Genomic DNA, 11,883 nt, shown 5'->3' on the forward strand with positions numbered 1-11,883 from the left:
TCATGGAACCATGGAATGGTTGGGTTGGAAGGACCATTGCTGCCAAGCACCCAGAGCAAGCAACATCACAGAGCCCAAAGAGGGGTATTGGGATGGGGGGCTCAAAGGTGCATGGAGATTTAGGGGGGTCTGGGCACGGTGGTGCATGGGGCCATCCTGACCCCCCTCTCTGTGCAGAGGCTGCCCCACAAGATCCGGAAGCTGCATGCGGCGCTGGAGCGGATGCTGGTGAGTGCAGCTGCTTCCCATGGAGCTGGAGGGTCTCAGCAATGGGACGGGTTTAGGGGTCAGGGAGCAGAGCTGGGGGGTCTGCACCAGCCCCATATCTCTGGGTTTACTGCCACTCCCACCTGCCCCTGCTTCCCAGCATACACAAGGTCACAGGGATGGCGTGGAGGTGGTGCAGCTTGCGCTCTCACATCTGGGATGTGCTGGTCCAGGGCACCCCCTCCCCACGTCTCTGCTGCCCCATCAGCCCCCATCGCTCTGCCTGTCCCCAGGACCCATCATGGAACCACCGGGTCTATCGTCTGGCCGTCGCCAAGCTGAGCCCCCCCATCATCCCCTTCGTCCCCCTCCTCCTTAAAGGTGCGTACCACAGCTTTGCACACACAGGGGACCTTCTTGGTCCAAACCCAGGGCTCACCCCGACCCCCCCGGGGTCCCCTCCTGTTGCAGACATGACCTTCATCCACGAGGGCAACCGCACGCTGGCCGAGAACCTCATCAACTTCGAGAAGATGGTGAGTAGTAGGGGGGGGTCTGCTCCCCTCGGACCACCCTTGGGGGGCACTGCTTGACCCAGAGCATCCATGCAGCATCAGCCGTACCCTATGGGGGTGGAGGGGGGGGACTGGCACGGGGCAGTTTCTGCTGAAGCTGGAGGGGGTGATGTTTTCCCAGCTGGGAACAAAATGGTGCTGGGTGGCAGCGAGTCACCTTTGTGCTTCGCCCGCAGCACATGATGGCAAAGACGGTGCGCGTCCTGCAGCGCTGCCGGGGCCAGGCACACGGTGAGTGGGGCGGGGAGTGGGGCTGGGGGGGTCGTGGGGCTGGAGGGGCCATCGCTCAGCTCCTCCTTTCCGTCTGCACCCATCCAGCTCCGCTGTCCCCGCTGCGGAATCGCTCCCCGCACCGACCGGAGGATGCCAGGGCCGTCAGGATCAGCACATGTAGGTGTGGGGCTGGGACACCCCAGGCTCTTAAAGGGGTCCACTCATTAAGTGCGTTCATTAATGGGGTCCACTGGTGCACACGTTGTTCTTTAACGGTGGAGGGCTGTGAACACTGGGCTGCGGCTGCTGGTGACTTGGTATTTCCAGATGAGCATCACTCTGTCCCGTGGAACACGCCTGTTCCCATTTGCTCCTGCTCCTTTAGTTCCAAGGGGGGTGGGGGGTCCCGGAATTAAAACCGTGGAGGTGTTGGGGGGATTTCAGTGAGATGGGCAGGGGGGGATAGAGGGGATCCATGAGCTACAACGAAGAGGGTTCAGTGGGCTGAGCTAAAGGTGATGGAGGGGGATCAGAGAGCCACGGTGGAGAGGATGGAGGGGGGTTCAGTGAGCTGGGCAAGAGGGGAGCCCCCAGAACCCAACTGGAGGTGGTGGAGGGGGTTCCCATGAGCTGGGGACCCATGAACCAATGTGGGGTGACGAAGGGGACTGCAATGAGGTGGGCAGTTTAGGAACCCAGTTGGGGGGGGATGGAGGAGGAGCCATGGGTCAGGCTGCAGGCCGTGATGGGGACGTGAGCAATGAGGAGGGGGGGGGTCTCGCCGAGCCCACCTCTCATCCCCGCTCCCCCCTGCAGGCTCGGAGCAGTCGCTGAGCGTGCGGAGCCCCGTCTCCACCTGGGCTTACCTGCAGCACCTGAAAGCCATCGACAGCCAGAAGGAGCTGCTGCGGCTCTCCCGAGACCTGGAGTCCTGATGGGCAGGAGGGGAACGGAGCCAGGACACAACGGGGACACGGGACCGTGCGTGCTGCTGGCACAGCAGCCCCACGGCTCTGCTATGGGAGCCGGACACGGCCATGAAGTCAGGAGCCCACGGGGGTTGTGGGCAGGAGAGGCCACGGACAGCAGGGTCCTCAGCCCCCACGCAGCGAGCAATAGAGGTATTTTTGTATGCGAGGCTGTGCTCACTTTACTTCTCCATGCAGCAGCCGACATTCGCTCCTTGCACCAGCCGGGGTGCCCTGGATGCCTGCAGCACCGATGCTGCCCACCCTGGGGGTGCTGGGGGGGGTGCCCATCCCTCGGTCCTGTTTGTCCCCTGGGATGCGCTGTGACCCCCATCTCAGCTCCCCGGAGCTGTGTGCCTCAGTTTCCCCACACGGACAGGGGCAAGAGCAGCAGCAGCAGCACGGAGATGGGACAGCATCCATTGTGGTGGGAGGAAGATGCAGTGATGGAGACGGGGATCGGATCAGGCTGTTCCCAAACCCCTCCCTGCTGAACACCTCTGGCTGTGTGAGGGGCAATGATCGTCCCAGTGCTCTGAGCAGGAGGAATGGAGCTGTGGGCTGATCCCTGAACCCTAAAATCTTCCCCACGTTTGCAGGGTGCCAGCTCTGCTCCAAGCGAGGCTGGGGTACAAGGGGACCAGAGCGCTGCTGCATTCCACCTCGCAGTTCATGGGGGTGGGTTGCTTGCAATAAAATTCCCCATCACAGCTAAGAGAAGCTCCAAACCTTGCAGCCAGCTCCAGGATGGGACATGGGGTCCTGGGACCCCCTGTGTCCGTGCCAGGGCCTTTGGGATCCCCTGCTCCTTGGTTCTGGGAGGTGGGGTGAGCCGGGGGTCTGGTTCCCAGCTTGCTTGGCTCCTAAGTGGGCAATGCAGGAGCACAGGGCACAGCCCAGTGTCGGGGCTGGAGCAAGTCCCGCTCTGCTGAACATCCCCATCCGGAAACATTTTGCTGGGACCCTCTCTTGTCACCTTGTGTCCCCCTGGATTCGGACTCCATGCCCCCTGAGCACATCCAGGCGAGCCGGGGCAAAGCAGACGAGTGATTCCCTGCCACGCAGCCCCACATCAGGCAGCCCAGGGCTCCTTCCATCGCCTTTTCCAGGCTCTTTGCCCTCCAGGACCCAAGGAGCCGTGCCATGGAGGAGCTCGTCCTGGGGAGGGAAGGGTTAAGCGGGAGCCGTGTGCTTTCCAGCTGGATCCCAGCCCACGGATTACCTTCAGCCCGCAGATCTGCTGGCTGGGGCCGGTGCTTGTGTCCCGGGGCTTCTCCCTTCCTCCTGCAGACTCGATGCTGGCCCCGCCATGGGGCTTGGCTGCAGGAATCTCTCAGCTCGAGTGGAAAAGCTGAGCTCTGTCTGCTTCCCCCGGTTCCGTGCACTTTCCTAAACCCGCACTGGGGTTACCCCAGGGGCACCTCCTCCTTTAGGTCCCGTCCCACCAGCAGTTCCCATGGGGAGCAGAAGCCCCACGTGGTCGTTGTCCTCAGTGGGGAGAACTGGGTGCAACAGAAGAGGGCAAGCTCTGGGCTCCCACCCGCATCCTCCTCCAGTGGGGCTGCTCCACATCCCAGCATCTCCTCCCCTTCCTCCTGTGGGGCTGCAGGACCCACACCCCATCCCAGCGTCCCATGCATCCCAGAGAGGAGCAGAACAGATGCCCCACGGCTGCAGCCAACATCCAGCGCCGTGGCTTCGCTCTCGCTTCTTGCAGCCAGGAATCTCTCTTTCTTTTCCCCCGTTTCCTCCCCCCCTCGCTGTTTGCTGGGCATTTTCCCCATAAATGTTGAACAACCCAGGTTAATCAGAGCCCAGCCCACGCTGGGCGCCTCGGGCTGGTGGCAAGCCGATCCCAAAGCAATTACAGCCATGAGAAAATCCCGAATTCTCCCAGCTTCTCCCGGCTTGGTCATGTGCAGGGTGTGCGAGGCAGGCCGTGCACACTCAGCGCGTGATGACACCGAATCATCCCGGGAACCAAAACTGCTGTCAGCAAAGGACGTGTCAGCGGGGTCGGCGGCTCGGGGGAGGAAGGGAGGAAATGACGGAGGGGTGAGAAGGATGCCGGACCTTTTCCTTGTGCTCACCTGATGCAGGTTGGGGGGGGGTGGGGTGGTGGAGGCAGGATGCACTGCTGAGGGGGTCACAGGTTGCGTCCCCTGGGCTGGGTGCGCTCAGAGCAGGGGTTTCTGCTCGGGGTGGGGATGCGTGGGGGGTCTCGGATCCTGCTGGTGGTGATGGAGAGGGGGTGGGCAGCAGGAAAACGTGGTTCCTAGGGGTGTGGGCTGCGTGCAAGGATGGTGGAGGGGCTCCCTGGGAAAGCACGGGCAGGGGGATGGGGGGATGCAGCACCAGCGGCGCCGATGGCCGCTCTGACCCCCCTGGAGGTGAGGACCCCCCCGAGACGCTTTTCCTTGGCTCCACAACCATCGCCCTGGGGAACTGCAGACAGAGGAGTGGAGCAATCATCCCGGGAGCTGGAATTACCAGCCCTCCTCCCACTCTGGGCAGCCTGTAATTAGGACGTGCACGTAATGAGCTCGGGTAAAGTTGGGGTGCAGCCCGCAGTGAGGTCCTCGGTGGCACCAAGCTCCTCCCTCGGTTCCGGGGACCCACATATAGCAGGGAGCGCTCGGCAGCACCCACATTACTGCCAGAGAGCTGGGATGCTGCGGAGCACCGGGGTGATGAAGGCCTTCATCCTCCTCCTCGGGGTGGGAATGGCCTTGGGCTGTGAGTACCAGCGCTCTGCCTGGGGAGGGGGCTGCACTGGGCTGAAAGAAGGGGGGGATTTGGGGAGTTGGGAGCTCAGGTGCACCAGGGCAGGTGCTTGGTGTGGGGTCGGATCCTTCCCAAAGAGTGGGGGATGTTTCCCTGGGGGCTCTGCTGGCGGTGGGGTGGGGGTTGCCCTTCTCTTCGCTGGGTTGGTGCACGCTGCTGTGCTCTCCACCTGCAAACCCACCTCCCTCCTGCTCCTCCATCCTCCCGCTCTGGGGGAGCACTGAGGGCAATTTGTCCAATTCCTTACCCACAAACCTCCCGCCTGCTGCTGGAGGGGGGGCGGCGGAGCCCAGCGGTTGCAAGACACAACACGAACCCGGGTGTTTTGCCCGTGGAAAGCACCAGGCAAAGCTCCCAGAGAGCCCAGCTCAGCCACACAGCCACACCAGCACAGCTCCAGTGCCCAGACTGGAAGCATACTGGGATGCGCTGGGGCTCCCAGCACCCCCGGGGGCTCTCACCTGGCTTCACCCCAAGCCAGCTCGCGCCTCGGGCAGTGAGCGAAACCATGTGAAAGCTGTCATCACCTTCCCCTGCATCACGAGAACGGCTGGCACCTTCCAGAGTCATGAGCATCCCGGGTCAACAGGGCAGCACTCGTGGGACAGGTCTGGTGGCAGCGGGTTTGGTCACCCCCTCGGTCACACAGAGGCAGTTGTGGAGCACGGGGATCGTCCTCGTTGGTGCGAGTTACAGGGCTCAGCCCCACTCCATCAGGCCAAGAGCTGCATGCAACCCAACGCACACAGAGCGAGGCGTTGAGGAGATGGGGCAGAGCAGGATGCGTGGGGCAGCGGGGTTGGAGGGCAGGACCCCGAGCTCGAAGGCGGCATGGACAGGGGTGGCTGCTGCAGCAAGGAGCGGCGGCTGGGCGCCGTGCTTTTGGCTCTGCTCACCGGCGTGTTGCACGTGACGAGCTGCCGTCACTGCCGCGTTCTTGCACGAAGCGAGGAGTTTCATCACCATTCTGACGCCGCGAGCGGGCCGGATCTGATGTTCCAGAAGCAGGCATCTTGCCCCAGGATGAGCGGTGAGGAGTTGTGCAAGGCCAAGGTGTAAGAGGAGCTGCTTCCACGCTGGGTTGCCCGTGAGGAGTCACCACGTTCTCGTCCTGGTTAGTGACCCTCGCTTGGAGGCACGGCTCTGGCTGAAGAACTGAAGAACTCATTGGCTCCATGCATGGAGAGTATGCACTGACCGGGCAAGCTCCATGCAGACTCCCTCGTCTCACAGTTTTGAGGCCGTTCAGAGGATTTGGCTGCCAAAACCACATCTGGCCTCAGCTTGCCTCATTTGGCAACCCAGGCTTCTGCTGGGGGAGGGCAGAAAGCTTGGGTCCTGTGCAGGGCAGGGATGGGTCGGAGGTGAGGGCAGGAGGACGGGCCCGGCTCTCACCACACAGATCCCCAGCAGCATTTGGGCAGCATCCCAAGGGCACAGCATCCTTTGGGCACAGCGTTTGGGCACAGCATCCTTTGGGCACAGCATCCTTTGGGCACAGCATTTGGGCACAGCATCCCCTGGGCACAGCATCCCCTGGGCACAGCATCGCTCAGATGCTGTGCTGAGCGCTGCTGGACACATCCCTCTCCTCCTGACCTCCTCCAGCGTTGCCAGCTCTCCCATTGGCTCTTCTCACCCTCGAATTCCAGCAGCTCTAACACAGCCATGAAGAGCTGCAGGCTGCCCTATAGCTGCCTGGCTGTATTTAGGGTCAAGCCCAGCGAGCAAGCATCCTCCTACAGCCATCCCAATGCGGGGAGAAGTCTGGGATGCTGCAGCTCTTCTTGCACCCGAGCCTTGGAAGGGAATGGCTGATGCTGAGCTCCCCCCAAGGGCTCTGCACATCTCCCAGCCCCACGGAGCCGCGGCGCATCCCGGCGCTGGGCTTTGCCGCAACACGCTCGGGGAACGTCTCAGCGCTGACCGATGCGTGGGCAGTTCCTGCCTTGTGCAATCCCCCCCGGGGGCTGCAGCTGGAAAACGAGCCTGGATGTGTCATTCGGGGTGACTGGTCCCCACCGGCGCTTTGGGAGCCAAGAAGGATGGAGACAGGACGGGGATTGCTGCTGCCTGTCCCAACCAGGTGTCCAGGCCCGGTGACCTGGGGCCGGATGGAGCAACACTCACCTTGCACCATCGGGTGCTGCTTCTTTTCAAAGCTTCTTGCCATTCTCCCCGCATCAGCACAGGAAAAGGTTGGGCAAAGGTAGAACCCAGGGCAAACCCCAGACCCAGGAACACCTCAGGAAGCCAAGCAGCAGTCAGCAGCTGGGGCTGGGGGGGCAAAGAGCTCCTTCCCTCCCACCACCACCTGTGGGTCCAGCGCTTTGGCATCTCCGAGAAGCAGAAATTCTTTGTGCCAAATGCAAGGGGATGAGGCTGGAGAGATTGATCCCTCAGCATGACACCTGGAGGCCGCAGAGAGAGCGGGGTTTGCCCACGTTGCCCCCCAACACAAACAACCCAGTTCCAGCTCGGTGCCACGGAGCGCCTTGCCAGTGCCCCTCGTCCTTTCGGGACGTGACGTTGGCTCTATTCATAGCCCAGCTCAGCGCTAATTTTAGGTGTGTAATAAAGCTGCACGGCGCATGGGTGGTATAAATAGCCCAGGAGGGAGTCCCCGGTTTTCATTGCGAATTGCAAATGAGGGCGTCTGGAATGCGGCGCTCCTCTGGACACGGGATGCTGTGGCTGAGCCGGGTGTTAGCGGGGTGAATCAGGGCAGGAATTAGCAGGGCAGCCAGGAAGGTGCTTCCTGGTGCCAAGTGGCTGCGATGTCCCTGCCATGCGGATGGCTGCGGCCGAGCGACCTCAGGGACGTCGTCCTGAGGACTCATCCTGTCCAAACCCAACTCATCCTTCCAAACCCAACTCATCCACCCCAAAAACCCAAAGGATCCCGCGTAGCTCCGTGGCTGGAGCTGGGTCCGTTTGGCTCTGCCAGGTTGGGAGCGAGGAGGGAACGGTGCTGGAGCAGGCGGGCAGCGCTGTGAGCACTGGGATGCTGCAGCAAGGAGCTGCTCCAGCCCCACAGCAGCCGGAGTTCCTCTTCCTCCTGGACACCCCCACCATGGCTGTCCCCACGCTGTCCCCTTGTCCCCTGCCAGGACCCAAAAGGAAGAGTTGCTCCCGGATTCGGGGCCGGATGGAGCAGGGCTGTCAGCCCATCCCACAGAACCACTCTGTTGTTTCTCTCCCCCAAAGCCCTGTACACGGACCCCGAGTCCTGCAAGGGACGTTGCGAGGAGCCCTACAGCCACGAGGACCAGTGCCACTGCGACGCCGACTGCCAGAGCCGCAACAGCTGCTGCGGGGATTACCTGGAGCACTGCGGGGAGGGTGAGCACCGCCGGGCGGGGGGGGGGCTGCCAGCATCCAGCAATGGGGTGCGGAGGGCTGCGTGCATCCACTTGCTCCGCTCGGCGCTTGGGTGCGGGCTCCTGGGCACGGCTCCATCACCCTGAGCTCTCCTCTTTCCTCCCGGCTCTGCGTAGGTGAGGATGCGGCGCACAGACGCGCTGCAGGTGAGCAGCATCACCCCGTAGGGATTGCAGGGAGCAGCGGAAGGCTTTCAACCCCAAAAGGGTGGGCTCGGTGCTGGCTGGGACCGTGCCCCCTTCTCCCCATCCCACCGCCAAGCTCCCATCTCTCCCCGCAGAGCGCTTCTCCAGCAGCCACGATGCCATCAGCGACGAGGAGCTCCGCCACGTCTCCGAGCAGCTCTACGGGGCGGATCGCAACAAGGCTCAACCCAACGACATCGCCATCAACCCGCAGCACCGGGCTGCCCCCGACGAAACGGGGCTCCAGGAGGATCGCTCCCCCGAGCCGTGAGTGTGCTGCGTCTGTGTACGGCCAGCAGGTCGGGCTGGATGGTCTGAAAGGGCTCTCCCAGCCCTTAATGATTCGATGATTGAGGGGATGCGATGGCCAGAACCTGGGCAGCTGAACCAGGGGCAGGGCTGGATTTCAAATGGGATATCTACTCATAGAGCTGTAGGATCATGGAATCATCCCAGTTGGAAAAGACCCCCAGGATCTCTAGGTCCAACCCCAACCATCCCCACGGACCGTGCCCCCAAGTGCCACATTGGCACATTTCTTGAGCACCTCCAGGGACGGTGACCCCACCATTCCCTGGGCAGCCCGTGCCAACGCGTTGCCACCCTTTAGGACAAGAAATCGTTCCAACTATCCACCATGAACCTCCCCTGGTGCAACCCAAGCCCATCACCTCACCCCAACCTCCTTTCAGGGAGGAGACCAGCATTAAGGTCTCCCCCGAGCTCCTCTTCTCCAGCCTGGACAACCCCAGCTCCCTCAGCCGTTCCCCATCACACGTGTGCTCCAGACCCCTCCGTGCCCCACTGCCCTTCTCCGGGCACACTCCAGCACCTCCGTGTCTTTCCTGGGGGTTGCTGCGACCCAAGCGCAGGACTCAGCGCTCGGTCTTGTTGGACCTCATCCCATCGACCTCAAGCCCTGGGTGCAGCCCACCCGGCCCCCTCCGCTGGGCCTTCCTCCCCTCTCCTTCTCTCCCAGGCTCTACGCATACGTCAACGAGAAGCTCTTCTCCAAACCCACCTACGCCAGCTTCATCCGTTTGCTGGACAACTACCAGCGGGCGACCGGCCGCGAGGAGGAGGTGACGGCCGAGGAGCTGCGGGAGCAGGACGTCTTCCTGCAGGAGGTGATGAAGACGGAGCTCATGAAGAAACTTTTTGCTTTCCTCCGCGAAAAAAGTGAGCGTGGGTCACGGCCGGGGGCTGGCGGCGGTGAACAGGGGTCGGCGCGCGCTGATCCCGCAGCTCCTTCCCTCCGCGTGCAGATCGCTACGGCTCCGAGCAGGAATTCCTGCAGGATCTGAAGGAGATGTGGTTCGGGCTCTACTCCCGAGGCGATGGCGAGCAGGACTCCAGCGGCTTCGAGCACGTCTTCTCAGGTGGGGTGCATCCCAGGAGGGTGGGGAGAGTGGGGCAGCTCCTCGGGGTCCTGGGTGGGGAATCTGGGTTGGGCTGGGGGGCAGCACTTGGGGAGCAGAGCTGGGATTTGGGGGGTTCAGCCCCAGCTGAGCTCATCCTGTCTTTAGGGGGTCAGAGCTGGGGGCTTTGGGGTGGAGGTGCCCGTCTCACCCCAGTTCTCCTTTGCGTTTAGGGGAGATTAAAAAAGGGAAAGTGAGCGGGTTTCACAACTGGATCCGCTTCTACCTCCTTGAAAAGCAGGGGCTGGTCAACTACTTCAGCCACAACTTCGACGGGCCGGTAAGCGATCCCATGGGGCGAGGCAGGATTTGGGCACGGAGCGCTGATCCCGCTCCATCAGCTGCATCCCAAGGGGGGAAACCAAGACCCCCAGGACGTGGGGCAGAGCTGCTCAGCCTGCTGCGTCCCCTCCGCCTTCATATAGGATGGAAGGAGGGTGGGAATGCAATGGGTGAATGGGGCAGATGTGGGGCTGGGAGTGCCCTGCTTGGGGTGCAGCCAGGCTTGCATGGCTCCCCTGCCCTGCTATGGAGGGTCTCATCCCTGAACCCCTTTCCCCTGCTCCCAGTGGGACACCTACCCTGACGTGCTGGGGCTGCAGTTCAGCTGGGACGGCTTCTACAAGGAGGTGGGCTCCGCATTCATTGGCTGCAGCCCCGAGTTTGAATTCGGCGTGTACACGTTGTGCTTCATCGCCAGACCTGGGAGGGCGTAAGTAGTGCGTCCGTCTGTCTGTCCTCCGGCCACGGAGCCAACAGTGCCCTCCTGTCCCCATTCTGGATTTGGGAAACCTTACGGAGCAGCTGAGCCAGGTCCCGCTGCCCTCAGCTTTGGGGTGGGGTTGGGATGAGCTGGGAACGTGGGGACGCCAGGAGCACCCCAGGGTGGCGATGAGATGGAGCAGAGCTCTGTGTCCCCACAGATGTCACCTGAGCTTGGGCGGCCACAGCGTCAGCATCCAGACCTACACCTGGACCAAGTCCACCTACGGCCACGGCAAGAAATACATCGCCACAGCCTACATCATCTCACCCTGAGCCCACCCGCGTCCCGGCCGGGAGGAATGGGGCGGCTGCAGCCCCTCTGCTCCGGGGCCACGGGCTGCCCCACGGCTTGGCCCCCACGTGTGGGGCAGGGCTGGTCCTGCCGTGGGAGGTGGATGGCTGCAGGACCGGTGTGGAGCAGGGCAGCCCACGTGGAGGCAGCAGGAGGATGGAGGAGGCGGCCCTGGTGCCATCGAGTGTGGCATCGCCTGCTGGCAGCAGGAGAGCTGGGGGCAGGGAGGGATTTGCAGTGGATGGAAGCAACCCTGAATGGAATAAATACTGATGCTGGATGGAAGTGCATTCAGTTCCTCGCTGCCGGAGCCTCTGTTGTGGGTCAGGGTGGGTTTGGGGAACCCCGTGCCCCTCACCCCCAAAATTTGTCCCCCCCTCCCTTCTCCCTGCAGCCAGCTGGGTGCTGATGGGCTCCTTCCCACTCTGGCCAGCTGCCAGCGGGTCCTGCCCCAAGGAATTGCCCCACTGGGGGCCCGCCAAGCTGCTGTGTCCCCAAGGCAGCCCCTCCCCAAGGACCAACACGGGGGAGCTGGGGGCTGCCTGCACCTAAGCCCAGCTGAACTCACCCTGGAGACCCCGAGCCCTTCCCCAGTGCCCCCCAGCACGGAGCACAAACCCGGGAGCCCTGTGTTCATCTTGTCCCAAGGAGATGACACCCAACCTAGCTCTGCTCCCCATGTCCCCACACTGTCCCCACACCCTGGGGGCGACGAGGACCCCAGAACCGTGCTGAGCCCCCGCAAAGCGCTCCGCTCCCATCCTCGTCCCCACGCTCAGCCCCACGCACGCACTCCCTCTCCTCCTCCCCCGCGGTTTTCGGGTGCTGCGGGCAGGACAGCCACCAGCAGTGGGGGGGGGGGGGGGGTGACTTCGTGTGCGTGTGTGTCTCCCACCCTACTTACGTCCCAAGCCCCCCCCCCCTCTTTGCAGCAGCACGGGTCCCAGGGTGGGGATGCCGCGCTGGCGGGCAGCACCGCTGAGATTGGAGCTGCCCGACAGATGGCGGCTGCAACAGTTCCTGGCGGAGGGCTGGGCGTCCCCGCGCCATCTGCCAGGGGTCACAGGTGACCCCCAAACCCCGCCGCAGGGGAGG

The 11,883-nt window shown here is 63.1% G+C and overlaps 2 protein-coding genes across 3 annotated transcripts in view; both read left to right on the top strand.

Annotated features, from left to right (window-relative positions):
* RAPGEF3 (Rap guanine nucleotide exchange factor 3) overlaps positions 1-2,132 on the top strand; it is a 6,133-nt gene extending 4,001 nt beyond the window's left edge. For both annotated transcript variants that reach the window (XM_021379206.1, XM_021379205.1), the window contains exons 13-18: positions 178-228; positions 501-588; positions 679-743; positions 959-1,013; positions 1,101-1,172; positions 1,812-2,132. In XM_021379206.1, coding sequence (XP_021234881.1) covers positions 178-228; positions 501-588; positions 679-743; positions 959-1,013; positions 1,101-1,172; positions 1,812-1,930 — 450 coding nt within the window. In that variant the 3' untranslated portion in view covers positions 1,931-2,132. The remainder of the gene's footprint in view (positions 1-177; positions 229-500; positions 589-678; positions 744-958; positions 1,014-1,100; positions 1,173-1,811) is intronic.
* Positions 4,480-11,073, top strand: ENDOU (endonuclease, poly(U) specific). The gene is made up of 9 exons (XM_021379207.1): positions 4,480-4,699; positions 7,955-8,089; positions 8,245-8,274; positions 8,409-8,580; positions 9,293-9,492; positions 9,579-9,692; positions 9,905-10,011; positions 10,301-10,443; positions 10,655-11,073. Exons 1-9 carry the CDS (start codon positions 4,501-4,503, stop codon positions 10,767-10,769), a joined length of 1,215 nt encoding a protein of 404 aa, XP_021234882.1. The 5' UTR covers positions 4,480-4,500; the 3' UTR covers positions 10,770-11,073.

The sequence above is a fragment of the Numida meleagris genome, chromosome 32 (genome assembly GCF_002078875.1).
Source record: "Numida meleagris isolate 19003 breed g44 Domestic line chromosome 32, NumMel1.0, whole genome shotgun sequence".
NCBI lineage: Eukaryota > Metazoa > Chordata > Aves > Galliformes > Numididae > Numida > Numida meleagris.